Here is an 18,996-nt window from a genome sequence, read left to right on the forward strand (position 1 = left end):
AATGGACTAGAAACTCCATGAACTTGATAAGGCAAGCTAAGTACAGAACACTTAAGTGAAACTGAAAAGAGAAACAATAGTTTTCAGATTTAGAATAGTCAAGAGGACACGATTCTTTCTTAAGAACAGATCATAAAACTATTACAGAAGTAAAATTGAGTAGTTGGAAAGCTTCAAATATCTGAACGTCTGTAGAAGTTTTTCCAAGATCATTAGGATAACCATCCTTCTGGACATTTTAACAACAAAGTACTGATGAAGAAGAGCAAGTGTTTTAGGAATCTTGGGAGAATGAGCCTGTGTTTTCATAGAGTTCAAAAACAGCCACCTTCCAATTCTGATCTGTGTCTACACCTTGATTATAAGACTCAACATGTAGGGATGTCTGTTTCATGGTTTTCTTCCCACTAGACTGTGATCTTGTGATGGAAATAGTCTCTCCCAGACCTTTGACTCTCCAGAACCTTTTATATGCCTCACACATTGTAGTTACTAACTAAATCTGTGGAAAAGAGATGATAATATAATAACGGAAGGGAAGGCAATAGGCCCAGAGGGAGAAGGGAACTATCTTCAAAACTTTGCTCAAACATCACGTGTTGCCCAGGAGCACCATAACTGTACCCTCCCACCGTTGTTGATTCATTTACTCCCTTACTGTACCATGCGCTATACTGTTTCTTTTCAATAACACTTACCATCTTTTAACTTACCATATCATTCACTGATTTCTTAGATTTGGTATTTATCTCCTCCAGCTAGAAGTTGAGCTTCTTGGGAACGAGGATCTTTGCTTTTGTACCAATACAAATGAGTTACTTTAGGTAGTAGGTACCTAAAAATATTTGTTTAAAAAGTGAAATAACAGAAAGACTATGTCATAGAAGAGGAATTAAACTTCTGGTGTATATATCTGAAAGTCACAGCTGAAGATACAAAGGAGCCACAATTATACTGATTTGGACTCAATAATTAGACTTAAGAGGAGTGAGAGAGCCTTAAAAACACATGTTGACAGCAGAGCAAAAAACAAATTTAATTTCAAGCTTTAAAAGCAGGGGCGTCTGGGTCACTCAGTTGGTTAAGTGTCTGACTGTTGTTGATCTCAGCTCAGGTCTTGGGAAAAAAAAGTAGGGATAAGGATCCACAAGGAAACCATTTTAGGCTGAGCAGGGAGGTTCTGACAGCTACGTATTTTAAAATATCAAAGAATGGAAGAGGAATAGAGGGAGATATAAGGAAGATGCAGGCAGACATAGAGGGCAATGTGGAACTCTAAGAATACCGGAGAGAATACAAGTCCACGTGACCTGTGGATTTTTAGTGTAGTTGGAGCCCCAAGGGACGAGAGACAGAGTGGGGGAAGACAAGATCTGGAAAACAGGAGGCTGTGGAAGAAAGAGGTGTCTTTCAGGTATTTCAAGGATGTTGTATGGAAGAGGACTGTTTCTGTACCATCACAGAAGGCACTAGAACCAGGTTTGAGAAGCTGTTTTGACATCATCTTAAGAATAATTATTTAATAATTAAAACTGCAAGTCTTCATTGCTGAAAAGTGTTAAGAGTTTGCAGGCAGAACTTCTGCACTACATGGAATGGTAAATTGCATCCACTGCCTCTACTGCACCTTGGAATTTCACTGGGCCTTTGTTTGGAATGAGGGTCTGACAGTTTGAGCAAGAGTGTTCTGAAGGAAATGTAGAGGAGATTCCTATAAGTTGAAAAAGTTATTTGTGCAAAGGATTTATTTCTCTCCTGATCCCCATAACACATACCCCTTTTTCTCTTTAATATCACTGGAATCCTTTCAGAAATTCAGAATGCTCACATTTGCCCGTGGACTTTTGGGTCATTGTGCAGCACATTGGACCTTTCCACCTGGCCTTTGCTCAGTAGCAGGCTGCTTCCCTGTTCTACTGCAGGTTCTACCCCATTCACTAAAATTGACCTTTCAAGACCAGTGACAACTGATACAACCTGAGGCAATATGTCCCAACATTTTAAATAACTTGTAAAAAGCTCAGTTCAATTATGTATGGACAAAATGCAGCTCTGACATAGACATTCTTTGGATAGGGAGTAAATTGACTGACTCTGCAATCACAAGTTTGTTGAAATAAAACTTCCATTATAGGCTTTAAAACTCAGGAAATCCTTCCTCTGGATGTTTGATATTATACTACTTAAAATGAGGAACTTGATTTTAAGCATGTTCAAAACTGGAAACTCACAGCAAAATTCTATTTTATTTTATTACACTAACTCAACAAGATTACAGTCTCCTAAGTATTAGGCACTGGGTAGGGAGAGAATGTGCAGCAGTGAATAAAATAGACATGATCTTTGTTCTAATAAAGGGTTCAGTTGAGTAGGGCTCAGGAGAGAATTAAGTATAAGCAAATACATATGCAAATATAGCTTTAGAATAATATTATTTAAAAAGAAAAGAAAAGGGTACCATGTGGGAGAATTAATATGGCCACTTACCTTGGATTGGATAGCTAGGAAAAGTCTTTTAGGCTAAGTCTTAAGAGAAGTCAGCCACTACAGAAGACCATGAGGCAGAAAATGTTTGGTCTGTTTAAGGAACAAACCAGTGTGGCTTCAGCCTGGTGATCAATGGGGAGTGTGGCTTGTGATAAAGTTGGAGAGACATGCGAGACCCTTCAAGGTCATGCTATATGTTTGTATGATAATTGCAGTGAAAAGACATTAAAAGATTTTTAGGAGGGTGGTGACATAAGCCAACATATTTTTAAAAGATAATCCTGACTGCTTTATGAATAATATCTTGAGGGCAAGAGTGAAAATGGCATGGAATAGAACTAAGAGAAATAGATAGGAGATCTGTTTTAGAGGTAGAATCAATTGAATTTTATGATGATTGAGTGAGCAGAGGCATACACTATAAAGGAAGGAATAATAAAGGATGTTCTGATTTTCAGTTTGAGCAAGTAGTTCGCTGATGAAGTCATTTATTAAGAGAGGGAAGATGAAATTTCTGTGGGATAGCAAGACTAGTGTGAGAGATCTGAGATATTCTAGTAGTTGATGTCAAGTAGGCAGTTATCAGCTCTGAAACAAATAAGAGATCTGTACTCAGTAATCTATTTGAGTGACTGTATATGGCTTTTAAAAGTGGAAATGGAATTGATCATCTAGGGGAAATATGAGAGAAGGGAGCCCAGGACTGAACCCTAAGGATGCGTTGAAGATGTTAAAGGTAGAAATTTGATAGAAAAGGGGCGCCTAGGTGGCTCAGTTGGTTGAGCATCCAACTCTTGGTTTTGGCTAAGGTCATGATCGAAGTCCTGACATGGAGCCCCACGTGAGGCTCTGTGTGGAGTCTGCTTGTCTCTCTCCCTCCCTCTCTTGCTCCTTCTTTGGCTGGCTCATGCATGTGCAAGCTCTCTCTCTTTTTCTCTCTCTTCCTCAAATAAATAAGTAAATGGAATCTTTGGAGGAAAAAAAGAAACTTGATAGAAGAGGTGAAGTCAGCTAAGAAGGTTGATGAAGAGGCATAATGAGGAAAATTATAAGAATGTGACATAAAAACAGTCAAGAGAAAATAGTGCTTTCAGATTGAAAGAGTAGTCAGTTCTGTAGAATGTTGCTCAGGGAGCCAGTAAGATGAGGACTTCAAAGTCTCATTGGATGTTCTAAAGAACAATTTTATTTTTAATTTATTATATTTTTGTTGGTCTACTCTTTTATAAGTCAGTTTGTGTCTCTAATTTAATGTGTTTGTGTGTGTGTATGATAACCAAAGTTATTTATTTCCTTATTTTCCCCACTGGCTTTATTCTCCTGTTGAATGCTGTACTTTTCCAAAATTATGTGTTAGAATGTGATAGTCTTACAATTTTTAAAATTAATGTCCCATGATCTGAAAGTGTGGCAGTCAAAACAGGAGTACTTAAGCTGTCTTTGTTTTGCTTTGGTGCTGATATCTTAAATGCTTTTAGCTTTGTGTACATGTTCTAAATACATCCTAGTCTATTATTATATATTTATTTTTAATTACATAGCATTACTTGATTTGTTTCCTTAGCTTTTCTACCTTATCAATTCAAATAATAATTGAGATTTACCTAATGGTCAGTTAATTAATAAATGATACTATCTACTACTTCTGCTTAGCACCGTACATGGACGTGGTGGCATTCAATAAATATTTGTTTAAATTGTTTAATAAAGACTAGTTGAATGGCCTATTAATTCTATTAAGCTAACAATCAGTTCTCTTTGTTAAACACTTTCAATAGATTACCTTTTCACAAGAATGTATTCATTGCCCCTTCACATAAATTTTTGTAAATAATTATTCAATATACGTAAATGCAAAAAGGTTTTAAACTCAGTTTATTTTGGCTTCACCAGATCCTACTACTTGTGGATGTGTAGCCTTTTATCTTCCTTATACTTTCCCAAATATGAAATGGGCTCTAAACTAACAGGTTTTATGTTTTAGAGATGAATTGGTAGATTTTTCAAAAATACTTGAGAGAAAGTTACTGTATAAAACAATTGGCATGCGTTAGATCTAATATCTAAAAACATGAGAAAAATTAAACCATGAGAAATGCCTATTGTAGGTGCCAGAAAAGTTTTTCATCCCTATGTTACACTACTGTTGACAGTCAATAATTGCTTCATTGCTATAAATTTTTTTAAAGATTATTTATTTATTCATGAGAGACAGAGACAAAGAGGCAGAGACACAGGCAAAGAGAGAAGCAGGCCCCACGCAGGGAGCCTGACGTGGGACTCAATCCTGGGACTCCAGAATTATGCCCTGGGCCAAAGGCAGGTGCTAAACCGATGAGCCACCCTGGGATCTCTGCCATAAATTTTTAAAATAGGCACATACAGAGAATATTATAGAAAGCATATAATTGGAAGAATTTTCTTATAGTCACTGATCATTATAGTAAGAAATACATGTTGATAATAGATTCTCAAAGGATTATTTAGTTTCCAGTGTTGTTATACATTTTTCTTAATGCATCCCATCATGGGATAAAAAATATGATCTTTCTCCCTCACAAAAAAAGCTGTGTTAAAAGGAGGGATGTAATATGCAGAGACAAAGAGGACCCTCAGTTATGGAGGGCATTTCCCTCTGGTCATTCAGGTCAAAAGTTCAACCACAAGGCAGTGAAGCAGAGGAGACTTGATGGTTTGACAAACCCCAGGTGAGCACAGGATCAGAGCAACACAGTGAGATTGGGAGTAAAGTTGAGATAAAACTAAAGATGGAGGTAGGGTTCCGATCTAAGAATAAGGAGGTGAGTTCTAGCTCTGCAAAGACTGGAGCAGACCGTGTCTTAGATGGTTGCTGAGGAGCTGTTCACCTCCTGTGATGACTATGTTATTTACTCCAGAATGGGATACTTCTACCGCATGCACCTCCTATGTGGCTATAGAAGGCAGAAAGTGTACCTTTGTCACCCAATCCTTATCTGTAATCTGAAGTTGAGAATAAAAATGAATCCATTTTAAAAATGAATTTTAAAATAGGATATTTTTATATTGTTTTAAAATTGCAGTTATGTTGAATTGCGACAAAATGTGTAACAATTACATTTTTAAGGTCACTGTCCTTGAAAAGTATCTTTTAGTGTTTATTCAGACACCATATAAGATTTTTTAATATATGAAGTTTTTATTATTGCCTCACCAGAGAACCTGTAAGACGTTGCCTTCATAATGTGAAACACAGTATTATTTGAAATGAAATTAGGAGCTAATAACATGAATCATGAAGCAACAGCTTTTTTCTGGATGTTAAATCAGTGCCAGATAATCGCAGACATAAAAAAATAAATGCATAACATAAAATTAAGGAACTCAGAGATTCTATACCACAGTTTTTCTGTGTCCAAATGCTGATAGTGACTAGACTATAAATATTTTCAGAAAAGCTTTTTGGATAGTGTTGCCAAATCTTAAATATATATATTTGGATACTTTTTTAGTCTATAAATCATGCATCAAGACTGTGGATCCTCCTCAAATATCTTTTCACAATTTGTTGTCAAGTATGGGAAAGGCAGGTGGGATTTGAAACACTATTCTGTTAAGGGTTTGAATGGCTGGGATTGCCAAGCCAAAGAATCCAAGTTATAACGCAGTGTTCTAGGAGAAGTATTACAGAATATTCTACTCCCTTAATGTAGAACACATATTGATTTGCCTCTCTTTATAACTGCTTGTATTTATTAGAGAGTTTCTGTATGACACTACAGATTTACCTCTGAGACTGTTTGCCCTGGGGAATAGTCCCCTGTCTTGTTAGACTTGAGCTTCTCACCTTATTGTGGGAGTATACATAATGCACGATGGAATCATTAGGTGGAATCAGCTTGAACTGAATTTTAGGAAGGAAACATGTTTATTCTGTATTGTTATTTCCTATTATGAAGTTTCAAATCAACAAGACCGACAAACTGTTATTTCCAGACGCCTTTTTTAACATAGAGTGCCTGAGATGAGAATCAGCTGATGATGATTTGCCTAGTTTGGTTTTCAAGTTTGCCACTTGGCACATGGTCTGAAACAGTTCACCGAATGTACCGAGCAACACAGAGATCTACTTTCAGGCAGCAGTTCACTTATGCCCAATCTAGGTGATGTTTGACCTGGATCTGTATACAGGAAGATTCTCCATAGGCTTTTTTTTTTTTTTTCCAATATGCTATTAAAGATCGGGCGGTTTTTAATGCTTTGACAGAATCCTCATTCTTCTCTACTGCCTTTGGTCTTTGTTTTTTAGCAACTTTAAATGAATTTGTTGCAAATCTTCTGCCTTTATATATGATGAAAAATAATTAAGGTGCCTACAATTAATAAGTTAACTGGACAGTTGAGTCAAACTACCTGTGAAAACTGTTGAATTCTCCATTGTATGTCAGCATGATATCAAGCAGCACTAAAATGTATCACCATTTAGATCTAACCAATATATGACTCAGTTAAACAAAATGTGCTAATCAGAGTCTTCACTGCCATGTGTGTTGAAGTGAATACATGAAGTTTAGCCAGTAAAGAAAAAGAACAAAGAGGAACAAGTAGGAACTAGATTTACTTGTGATTAAGGAAATACCTCTGTTTTCCATGCATAAGTAATTATTATTCTCATCACACTGTGGTGTAAAGAGGAAATGAATGATGAGTAAATGAATACCGAATAAATAAATTAATGATGAATAAATGAATAAGGCAGCTTAAATGCACACACTTTTAATAAATATTGTGTAGTTTGGGGCATTGGTACCTGAAACTTACGTAAAAGTTTTAGATCTTGCTGTATGTTTATGCAAATGTTTATGCTCACAAAATCTTAAGATGCTTTTGATTTCATAACGATATGGGACATTACTAGGCAATGTTCATCTAGAATTCCAAGGGAGTTACAGTAGAAGAAATACTTCTCTCTTCTCTCAAATGTTTGGAAATGTTCTTCTAACATTACTACAAAGGTCTTGTATAAATTTATCACAAAGCCAGAACATGGGTTAGAATAGTAGAACAGAATACAGGAGCAAGGAGCACCTCAAACTTGGAAACCATCCTTGCCACTAATGCTACCCTGAAGGACTAGAAAGAGGGAGGTCCTCATGAGAAGCCCTAACCCTTACCCACTTTCACATATCCAAAATAGGCGTGTTTAGTTGGTATTATGGTTAGGATAAAGAGACTTCTGTTTTCAAAGTTGGTCACCCCATTTTCACCTCAAACAGTCTTCAAAATGCAGCTCAGATATCTTTTCTTCTGTGAAGGCTTCTTTGGCCCATCTAAATAAAGTTGTCACTTCCTGTTTTTTGTCACCAGAGTGCCTAGAACTTATCACAAATATACTACTTATTCTCCTATACTGCATTTATTTGTTTTTCTTGTCTGTGTTACCCTCCCTATCTCCTACCACCAGACTCTGAGCATCTTGAGAGGCAAACACATGTTTTGTGTAATTCTTACCAAAGATCCTAGAAAAGAGGCTTGCATCTGGTGCCCAGTAAATATCTGAATGCTTGAGGAAATGAAGTGTGAAGGTCATCACACATTAGAAAGGAAACTGTCTGAATGATTGAAACATAATGATATTTCATAAACTTCTTTTTTCCCTGGCCCTAGACAAGTTTTGGTAAATGTCACTTTTTCTAATCTACCTGTCAGTCTCCAATTATCATTGAATCATGCTTGACCTTATCAGTGAAATAAAGTGTTTCCTTTTTATATGAATATTTTAGTTTTTCTTTGAAACTGGCATTTCACATGACTGTTGTAAAACTTGTGTAGATGGTATGTAGAAAGTATATAGAAGGTACGAGCATTCTTTTTCTAAATTTTGGCTTATAAATGACTCCATTTTATTTTGGGAAGTATACTTTGAGGGGCTACCAAATACCAATAAGTTACAAATCTCATGAGGGTATATTTCCTATTTTCTCTGAGGCTGACTTCATATGGTTCTGTCTGAAGTCATCCCTGTACACTGACTCCTAAAATTCTTGAGACATTTAGTAAGAGTTTTGGATTCCTGGTGAGAGCTAAATGAAGATTTACATAAATATGTCATATAATGAGACAGAACTACTGTGCTAAATCTTCTTTGTTATGGATGGAAAAACATTTCTTATTGGCAGCCCCTTGTCTAATACTGATATCAGAAGGTTCTCTTGCGCCATGTTATTTAGCAGTTAATAGTATCGATTATACAATCATCTGAGTGGCATAGTCGGTTGAACATGGACTCTTGGTTTCAGCTCAGGTTGTGATCTCATGGGTGTTGAGATGGAGCCCCTCATGGGACTCCATGCTCAGCAGGGAGTCTGCTTGAGATTCTCTCCCTCTACACCTCCCCCAATTGCTCTTTCTCTCTCTCTTTAAAATAAGTAAATATTTTTTAAAAAACAGTATGGATCATACAGCCAGAAGACCTGGATTCAAATCCTGGATTTGCTACGTGTGATATTGGGCAAATTATATGAGTGTTCATCAAACTTCATGGGCTTAAATTCTGGTTTCATTTCTTTTTTTCATTTTAAGATTTTATTTATTTACTCATGAGAGACATAGAGAGACAGGGAAGCAGAGACACAGGCAGAGGGAGAAGCAGGCTCCATGCAGGGAGCCTGACATGGGACTTGATTCCGGGACTCTAGGATCACGCCCTGGGCTGAAGGCAGGCGCCAAACCGCTAAGCCACCCAGGGATCTCTTGTTTCATTTCTTAATAACCTGTGTGACCTTGGGCAGGAGCTTTGCTCTCAATGTCTTTCAGTTTTCTCTCATCTTTTTTTTTTCAGTTTTCCCATTTATAAAATGAGGATATTAATAATCATATGTCTCTCATGTGTGTTTATTAGGTGAATTCATTTTCTGATTATGTACAATTGTTTAGAAAAAGACCTGGAATATAGTGGGATATAAATGTTAGGTTATTCTACTAGAATGCGAGCTGCATAAGGACTTCATTGTCCGTTTTTGTTCACTGTTACATCCCCAGTAACTAGAATAGTGTCTAGCACGTGATAGGCACTTAACATATATTTATTGAATTAGTGTACATTGCTTTTCCTGTCTATGAAATGAGAATAATGAGAGTAGCTACCTTATAGAGTGTTTATGAGCATTAAAGGAGGTAATGCTTATGAAGAACATAACACAAGCTATTATCATTATTACTATACATACAGGGCCATAAGTAGTATTAGAATCCAAATATTTGTTCTTTCCCTATATCATCAAGCTATTCTGCTTTTTTGACTTGTAACTTTGATCTTAAGAGTTTTTAATCCTTCATTCTTCAGTGAACTTTCACTATTGTTTTTTAGCCTAATTAAGAAATTAATTTGCTTACTCCCACGGACATTTTCTGTCATAGATAAAGGCAAATATTATCCAAAATCTCATTACTGAATAATGAAAATGCTGATCCTTTAATGTTTCTTTTTTTATCTTCTTGTATTCTAGACATCTTTTGATTTCATCAACCTTTTGTGAAAGTTTCAGGTTGCCCAGCTGCTAAAGTGTACCATCTCCTATTCACTTTGTAAATCTGCTGAGTAAACAACCAAAACTTCATTGTAAAACTGAAAAATCACAAAGGCTTACCATTTATTTGTACTATGTTGACATTAACCAGGGGATGAGAGAAAAGATTGTATAGTTTGGATTTCATATTCAAGTCAAGGGTAATTGCCCAAGACTATTAAATACTTTTAGCGATCTGAAGTCAATAGAAATGTTGACTATATGGATTTGATCTCTCAGAACTTAAATATGAAGTTATTTTATGACAGGAAAGAACATATAATTTTAGGATTCTGAGAGTTGGTTTTGAATTAAAAAAACAAAATATATCCATAAATATTTCTATTTAGCATAGAATCATTGCTGTAAGGAAGAATAATTCACAGTGGCAAAAGTAATTGACTTCAATTGTGAAGACTGGAGTAGGAATCAATTTCCATGTTATCAAAAGCAAATGTATACTAAGAGGCTAGTCTGAACTAGCATGGCTCTAGAACCCTGAACAATTCTAGCAACCAATCATTTCTGGGTTGGCTGGAAAACACTATATGGTGACAGAATTGCCAGATGGGTACTTTTTCTGTTTCTTTTTAGCGTATCTACCTCCGGGCCTTGCTGTTTGTTTTCTCTACTACTTCTCTCAGGGACTTACTTCTTTTTCTTCCTTTCCCTTTATTAGATCATTTATATTCTCATCATCCTCACCTACATCATCTCTAGCATAGAAAAGGGCAGAGCTGCCAAAGCACAACTGTGTTCCTGATTGAATTAATCTGCAGTCTAGACACTATATAACTACTTTATGTAAGAACTGTTTTATATATCCACTTAAGTGACCAAGTCTCTATTTCAGGAATTAACTAATTTAATATACTTTAAAATTTTGGTGATTTTTTTTTTTTGAGAAACTACTAAAACATCAGAGACATAAATGACATGTATTCTAGACCTGTTAGAATTGATGGCTATGATTTGATTTTAAAAAGCAAACAGGACAGCCCAGGTGGCTCAGCGGTTTAGCACTGCCTTCAGCCCAGGGTGTGGTCCTGGAGACCCGGGATCGAGTCCCACGTCGGGCTCCCTGCATGGAGCCTGCTTCTCCCTCTGCCAGTGTCTCTGCCTCTCTCTCTCTCTCTCTCTCATGAATAAATAAATCTTAAAAAAAATAAAATAAAAAATTTAAAAAAATTAAAAGCAAACAGATTTAACATTGGTATATAGTTAGAATAAACAATATGGTTCTATTTTCAATATTTATTCTCTCTTGAATCAAATAATTTACTGTCTAGTTCATACTCTATCATCTATTTTTGTATAAGTATACGTGGTATGAGACACCTGTGATACAGTATACAGGGCATTGAACCTGAAGTCAGAGCCCCTGAATTTGAGTCATGTTCTGCCACTTTTTAAAAAAATTTTATTTATTTATTCATGAGAGACACAGAGAGGGGCAAAGACACAGGCAGAGGGAGAAGCAGGCATCATGCAGGGAGCCTAATGTGGGACTCTATCCCAGGACTTCAGGATCACACCCTGAGCCAAAGGCTGGCGCTGAACCTCTGAGCCACCCAGGCGTCCCTTATTCTGCCACTTTCTAATTAAGCAAGTAATTTAATGTTATTGAGTCTTTACTAGATCATTTGTAAAGAAGAACTAATGATGGCATTCTCGGGGTTTACGTAAGAATTAAGGAGCATAATTGGTGTGATACATTTCATATTCAACGAATAGAATGCTATAATAATATATGCCAGCTATATTTATATATATTTTCTTCAAAAAGACGATTTTTATATTTAATGGTAGAACCTATTTTCAAGGCTACATTGTGCTTTTAGAAGGTAATTTATTGTGTATATTTGTGACTCACGTTTTCTCTGATTATATTTGGATGAATAAGAAAGTTCTAAATAATTCAAATATAAGATTATAATGATTCTGGAGTTACACTTAGTTTTATATAATGAAACTATCTAATGGCCCATCATTTGGGAACTACATCCAAAGCCATCTGAATATGTATTCTGGTATGGAGGAGGGACATGTGTAATCTTTTATCAGTGATAAAAATGGTTTATTTTTTATGTGAATTTTTAAATTCCTTTGGGAGTAGGAGTACTTATATCCAAATGCAATAAGAAATAATCAACTTGCTGAAAATCTGTAAACCAAAACTATGATTTATATAATATTGATTATACATAGGCAAGCAATTGAGCATAGGACAAAAAGAAGTAGAATTATAAATGTTCTCAATAAGTTCAGTGTATGCCACAAACTGTCATTCAAGACTAGAAGCCTCTATCTATGATTGTGCTTTGTCTCTTTAATCCCCCTGTGCCAACATTCTGCTTTTTCCTTAAAGCTTTCTTCTTGAAATAAGGTGATTTTCTTCTTTCTTCTTTAGTTCTCCCTACTTCTCCTTATGCCATTATCTCTAAGATTCTAACTATAGGAAAAAATATCAAAAAGCTTCCCCAGGACAACTATGTTCTAAAACTCTAAGAGGGAATTATACTCCATCAGAAATAGGTGCGTCTGGACTATTCTCGACTAACTTCATGGTCCAGAAAGCCAGTTCATTGACACAGAGAGGCAGGGCCCAAACAACTCAGACATGACCACCGTTTCAGGTTTTATATTCCCTTTTCCCCTGCAATCACCAGTAGAAACCCAAGATATTCCCCTCCAAAGTTACTTTCAGCTGTCATTCTGATGTCCCTGGATGCCAAAATAAGAGTTTCCACCCTTGGCCAATTTGTTTTTCTAGGATTCTCCTACTGAGGCCTTCTTCCTTGATACTTCCCTCTTGACCCACTCTGACCGACCTTTTTTTAAATTAGACTGTCCTATCCCTCTTTTTTTTTCCTCATTTGCATTTATCCCCTTTTTAACACTATGTAATTTACTGATTTACTGTATCTGTCTCCCCTACTAGAATGTAAGCTCCACAAGAGTAGGGATTTTTTTATCTGCCCTGATCATTATCGTGCCCTAACTGGTACCTAGCATATGCAAGGGGCTCAAGTGATATTGAGTGTGTGTTTGAACTCCCAGTACATCAAGCAAAGAACTTGTACATATATACTACCTAGGAAATATTTATTGTATGAAAGAACTATTTTTTTAATTTTTATTTATTTATGATAGTCACACAGAGAGAGAGAGAGAGGCAGAGACACAGGCAGAGGGAGAAGCAGGCTCCATGCACCGGGAGCCCGACGTGGGATTCGATCCCGGGTCTCCAGGATCGCGCCCTGGGCCAAAGGCAGGCACCAAACCGCTGCGCCACCCAGGGATCCCGAAAGAACTATTTTAGATGGTAACATTTACGTTTTACAAGACACTTTTGAAGTCCCCTATTACACATACCCAAGAATCCAGCCGAGACATGGTTAGGACTGGAATTGTTGTACCCTACCTTCCCACCCTCCCTAGATAAAGAAACTGAGAGTTTGAGTGGCTGGTGTAAGCCACAAAAAGTGGGATCATCTTCTGACTCCTAACAAAATGAAATTATGGTTGCTTCATAACCTGTGGTAGAGATTTGCAATATATAGAATGTGATGTGTTATTTCACTTCTAAACTGTTTTGTTTCTAGTATGTTTGTGTTGCTTCCAACTTCATGTTAAGAGGATGCTTTTATTTAGATGTTAAAGCCTTTCAGTGTTTACTGTCATTCTTAGCAACACCAGGTAGTAGATTTTTTTTTTTTTTTTAAGATTTTCTTTATTTATTCATGAGAAACAGAGAGAGAGGCAGAGACACAGGCAGAGAGAGAAGCAGGCTCCGTGCAGGGAGCCTGACGTGGGACTCGATCCCGGGACTCCAGGGTCTCGCGCTGGGCCGAAGGCAGCCTCTCAAACGCTGAGCCACCGGGGCGCCCCTAGATTATTTAATTTAGAGGAAGAATGCGTTAAACGTCCTGAAATTAAAGCGAAGTTGATAAGCATCAAGGTACTTTTTTTAAGTGTTGGTACTTTTTCAGGCTTTTGGATTTTTTTTTTTTTTCCTCTGTTGACATTTTAAAAAATAAAGACAAGGCAAAAGAGAAGGCGTTAATGCTAGGGTTTTGTGGACTCTATTACAAATTGGGGAGCCTTGTGTTAGGATTTAAAGAAAATCTCAGTATTTCCCGTCTATGCTTGAGGAGCCTTAACAAATTGTAGGTGAAACTGGGGCAAAGGGCAAGTGCGTGCCCCCCGCGTCCCTGACGGATTCCCCACCGGCGGGGCGCAGGCGGCCGCGGGGGCTGCCCCGGGTGGAGTCGCCCCGGAGCCCGGCGCGCGCCCCGAGGCCGCCGCCCCCGCCGCCGCCCCCGCCCCCGCCCCCGCCGCCGCTGATTGGCGGGAGCGCAGCAGCGCGGCGGCCCGCGGCGGGGAGGGGGCGGCCAGACTCCCGCAGCCGCCGCCGCCGGGATCCTCCGCCCGCCCCGCGACACCTCGGACTTGGCCGCCGGTCGCCGCGTCTCCGCCGCCACCGCCGCGCCCCCTCCGCCCGCCCCTCCGCAGCAAAGCGGGGGGCCCGGCAGCCGAGCCGGGCAGGCGGCGTCGGGTCCGGACCGGACCCCCAGGGCCCCGCCGCGCCGCCCGGCCCCCGAAGCGCCCGCGGTCGCCGCGCCCCAGCCGCCGAGACGCCTCGCATCTTGTACCGCGGGAAGAGCGGGTCCGCGTCCAAGATGGGCCGGCAGGGCCTGGGGGGCGCCGGCGCCGCGGGGCGCTCCATGCAGCGCTCCCAGAGCCGGAGCAGCCTCTCCGCCTCCTTCGAGGCGCTGGCCGGCTACTTCCCCTGCATGAACTCCCTGGAGGAGGACGAAGGAGGTGAGGCTGTCCGCGGGGGTCCCTGTTCGCCCCCCGCTCTCGGGGGCTGGAGGGGAGGCGGGGGGGGGGGGCGTCGTCCCTGCCCCGCCGGGCCCTCCCGCCCTCGCCGGCTCAGCGGCCGCGCTCGTCGGTGCTCGGAACCAGGGCTCCACCAGCGCGGACTTGGGGAACCGCTTTCCTAGAGAAGTTCATCAGCGTCAAGTGCTGGCGAGTCGGGCGAGGGGCTAGTCTGGGGGGAGGCAAGGCTGCAGCCGCCCGGTGAACCCCTCTATGCTTTTGTTTGCACCCGCAGCCTCCGCGTTAGCATATGGCCTGGAGGACCGAGTACTCAGAAATCAAGGGGAGAGGCGGCAGGAACTTTGAAATGGGAATCTCAGCGTGTGTAAATTCAAGATCCAGATGAGGGAAGAGGTGATACAATGGACAGGTCAAAGGTTGACGGTACTAGAGGCTGGTTTTTGCTCTGGACACTGGAAACCGTTCCCAGGGCATGCAAGGTGCTGTCAGCCTTACCGTGGGTTGTCTATCCCTGGGGTTAAAGGATGTCAGTATAATTAAGCTAAAGAGGAAAAACTCACTCCTTAAACTTCTCACCAAGTGATATTTAAGACCTTCATAAAGTTTTGAGTAACACAGCATAGGTTTTCTTCTTGAAGGACTTTCCAATAAGACTTAACAACTAACACAAAAAAAAATATGATTTGTAAATCAAAGTAAAAATTGCTGAATAGTGGCGTCCCAACATTTGAAATACTGTTTATTAATTTATTCATATGCTGGTTGCAAACCGTGTTCGTGTTTATGCGTATGTCCAGAGTAGGCTAGTTATCATCATCATGTTAACTCTATTATTGTATGTAATAGTTTATTCTGCCTTTATTCTGTGACAATCAATGACGTCTTATCAAGATATCTGCACTGAACCCTGATTTAGAAGAAACTAACTACCTGCTTGGAGAAGAGGTAGAAATAATTTTTCTTTTCCCTATTTTTCCCAGTGGAGGGACAGAGAGCTGGAAGATGAGAGGATGAACAATGTCTGGAAAGTGGTCTTCAAAAGAATTCACTAGTTAGAGCTGTCCAGGTTTCTTCTAGCTTACTGCTGCAATATCAGTTTGCTATAGATCACTAAAGGTCTAATAGTAGGGTACTTCCCTAGTTGTGTTCCCTAAAACACAACTTTTAATTTTCATACTAATGCTTTGCTGGTTTTGTTTGTACATTTACATTTCACTTGTTTTCTATAATTAAATGTTTAAAATCTCCAGAAATGTAAACAAATCAAGAAATTAGAAAATCACATTGGGTGAATGAATGGTCACAACTGTAAGCTAAAACTTTCGGTATTTATTATGAGCCAGGCACTGTTCAAAGAACTTAACTGTATTTACTCTTTTAAGTCCACAACAATGTTATGAAACAGTATTTTTATTATCTCTGTTTCACAAAGAGGAAACTGAGGCAGAGAGAAGTTCAGAACTTCCCCATGGTCAATGTCACCCAAGTAGTAGGCAGTAGAGTTGAATATGAACCCAGGCAGTTCACAACACCACCTATGCACCCGACTCTGGGCTATACTGGATTATTATTTGCATATACTTGGTCACAGTCACATACCTAGCAAGTGGTGAAGCTAGAACTCAAACATAGCTGTGCCTGAAAATACATATTTAAATAAAACAAGTTATTATAGACTCAATTTTTAATTTTTATACCAAGTCTTCAGTCTTGAGTTTGCTTCAGACAAACTATCATCATCCTTCACTAAGTTATAACCAGAATTGTTGAATTTATAAAATACCATCCTAAAAAGACAGGGGAAGCTTACATAAACATGAGAATTTTCAAAATTCTTAAGTACATTCATTTAACCTTGGCATACACAGACCTGTCCCGAAGGAAAATCCCATGTCTACACATGGGACATTGGAACAGATTTCTGCCCCACAAATGGTTTATAGAGTTGCCAAGACAAAATGTTACATAAGGAAGCCAATGTTTTCAAAATAAAGCATATAGTTCTCTATAGGTAACTAGAGAGGAAGCTCTCCCCATAAATGAACAGTTTTTCCACTGGGCTACGGTCATTTATACTTATTGTTTTGCAGTATTCCTACCATCCTTGAAAGTCCTGAGACTTTGTAGAGTATTTCAATATACTCTGCAGAGTTGTAAAAGTTAGAAATCACTGCCCTGGAGCAGTGCTTCCCTCCATTTTTTTTTCTATTGAGACACCCACAAGGGGACGCATGTGGACAACATACTCTCATAAGCTTATTCGGGAATATGTTATTATTCTATGAGAATAATAAGATTCTGTTATAACTGCGAGACCCATTCTAATTTGTAAAGAAAAGTAAACCATCACAACAGATGATTTTCATTCTGGTTGAGAACAACTTGTCTAAGAGAACAGTGTAATCTGACTCATGAAACTGATTTCAAATTAGTCTGATTTTAAAGTGATTCTCCCCCCCCCCCCCATTTTTGGTCTTTTCATAGCGCAGTAACTAGCTCAGATATACTCTACCTTCCAGTTCTATATTCTCATCTCATTCTTATGCTACACATCTGGACACTGCCATTCTGCACAAGAAGTACCAAGAAGCTTATTGAAAAACCATATTCTTTTCACTCACTTGTTCATTCAAAAATATTAGGGAGACTATTTGATGTATTAGAAGTAGTAGTCCTTGAATTAGTTGAATTATATTCCCTACCCTTTTAGAGCATACAGTCTAATGGAGATACATATTAATAGGAATAACTATATAATTATAACTGACCAGTGTTAGGAAGGCAAAGCACAGAGTGCAATAAAAATTATAAGAAAACATAATATAGGAGTTAAAGAAGGGTGTCCTGAGAAAGTGAGAGTGAAATGTGACTTTGGACATCCATGATAGTTCTGAGTCCCTCACCTGCTGCAATCAGTGCCTTCCACGCACCTGTGAAAACAATTTGCTCAGAGCCCATGGCCAGGAAGTTGCTGAGCAGGATCCACAATCTGGCTCTGGAGTTTATAATCCTAACTACTCCGTGTATTGTTTCTTCATTATTCTGCTACATTTTCTAGGAACATGCTATGAAGTTGATGACCAGACACAGTACATTAATAATAGTTATCATTTATTGAGCACCCGTGTGCCACATTCCTTTGGTTTCATAATTCTTCAAGAAAGTTATTATTTTCAACATTTGACACATGTGAACACTGAGACTCAGAGACATTAACTTGGCCATGGATTATGAATTTCAATGGTGCTGACTTCATTGAGGATGAAAGGGGAATTACTCTGAGCAAAAGAAGTTAAGATTCTTGATTCTCAATCGGCCTTTGTAGCATCTTTTCTATATGCTTCTAGTTGTTTTTTATGTGATTTTTTTTTTGCTTCCTTGTCCCTAGATATATTCCAAATAACAATTCTCCAATTCTCTGAGTAGATTTTTTTCAGCAAAAGTAATAATAATAGTCCCTTACATGTTACTTAATGGTTTATGAATTATGTTTACTTATTTTATCATTGAATCCTTTAAGTATTAACTTCACTATATCAGCTACTTGCCCCAACATTGAATCCATGAGTCTACATCCCTAATGTAGGATATTTTTATGTGTAGAATTTTTAAACATTTCAGGTAATTCTAAGAAGAAATAAGTTCAAGAAAAAGTGATCATTCTTTTTTTTTTAAGATTTTATTTATTTATTCATGAGAGACACACTCCCACACACAGAGAGGCATAAACACAAGCTAAGGGGATCCCTGGGTGGCCCATCAGTTTAGCGCCTGCCTTCAGCCCAGGGCATGATTCTGAAGTCCCGGGATTGAGTCCCGCGTCAGGCTACCTGCGTGGAGCCTGCTTTTCCCTCTGCCTGTGTCTCTGCCTCTCTCTCTCTTTCATGAATGAATAAATAAAATCGTAAAAAATAAAAAATAAAATAAACACAGGCTGAGAGAGAAGCAGGCTCCCTTTAAGGAGCCTTATGTGGGACTGGGTCCCGGATCCTGGAATCACACCCTGAGCCAAAGGCAGATACTCAACTGCTGAGCCATCCACGTCTCCCAAAAGTAACCATTCTTAATAGGAAAAGCAGCCCCACAAATTCCCACCCATAGATTCAATGGCAAATGGTTA

At 38.9% G+C, this 18,996-nt stretch overlaps 1 protein-coding gene across 50 annotated transcripts in view; it reads left to right on the top strand.

The window, feature by feature from the left end:
* The window catches only part of RIMS2 (regulating synaptic membrane exocytosis 2), a 581,405-nt gene that overhangs the window by 535,067 nt on the left and 27,342 nt on the right, over positions 1 to 18,996 (top strand). The window contains exon 1 of one of the 50 annotated variants that reach the window (XM_072774187.1): positions 14,662 to 14,858. The exons of the other annotated variants lie outside the window; for them this stretch is intronic. Within the exon in view, the coding sequence (XP_072630288.1) occupies positions 14,717 to 14,858 (142 nt within the window). The 5' untranslated portion in view covers positions 14,662 to 14,716. Of the gene's footprint in view, positions 1 to 14,661; positions 14,859 to 18,996 lie in introns of those variants that run through there. 50 annotated transcript variants of the gene reach the window in all.

Source organism: Canis lupus, chromosome 14, assembly GCF_048164855.1.
Source record: "Canis lupus baileyi chromosome 14, mCanLup2.hap1, whole genome shotgun sequence".
Classification (NCBI taxonomy): domain Eukaryota; kingdom Metazoa; phylum Chordata; class Mammalia; order Carnivora; family Canidae; genus Canis; species Canis lupus.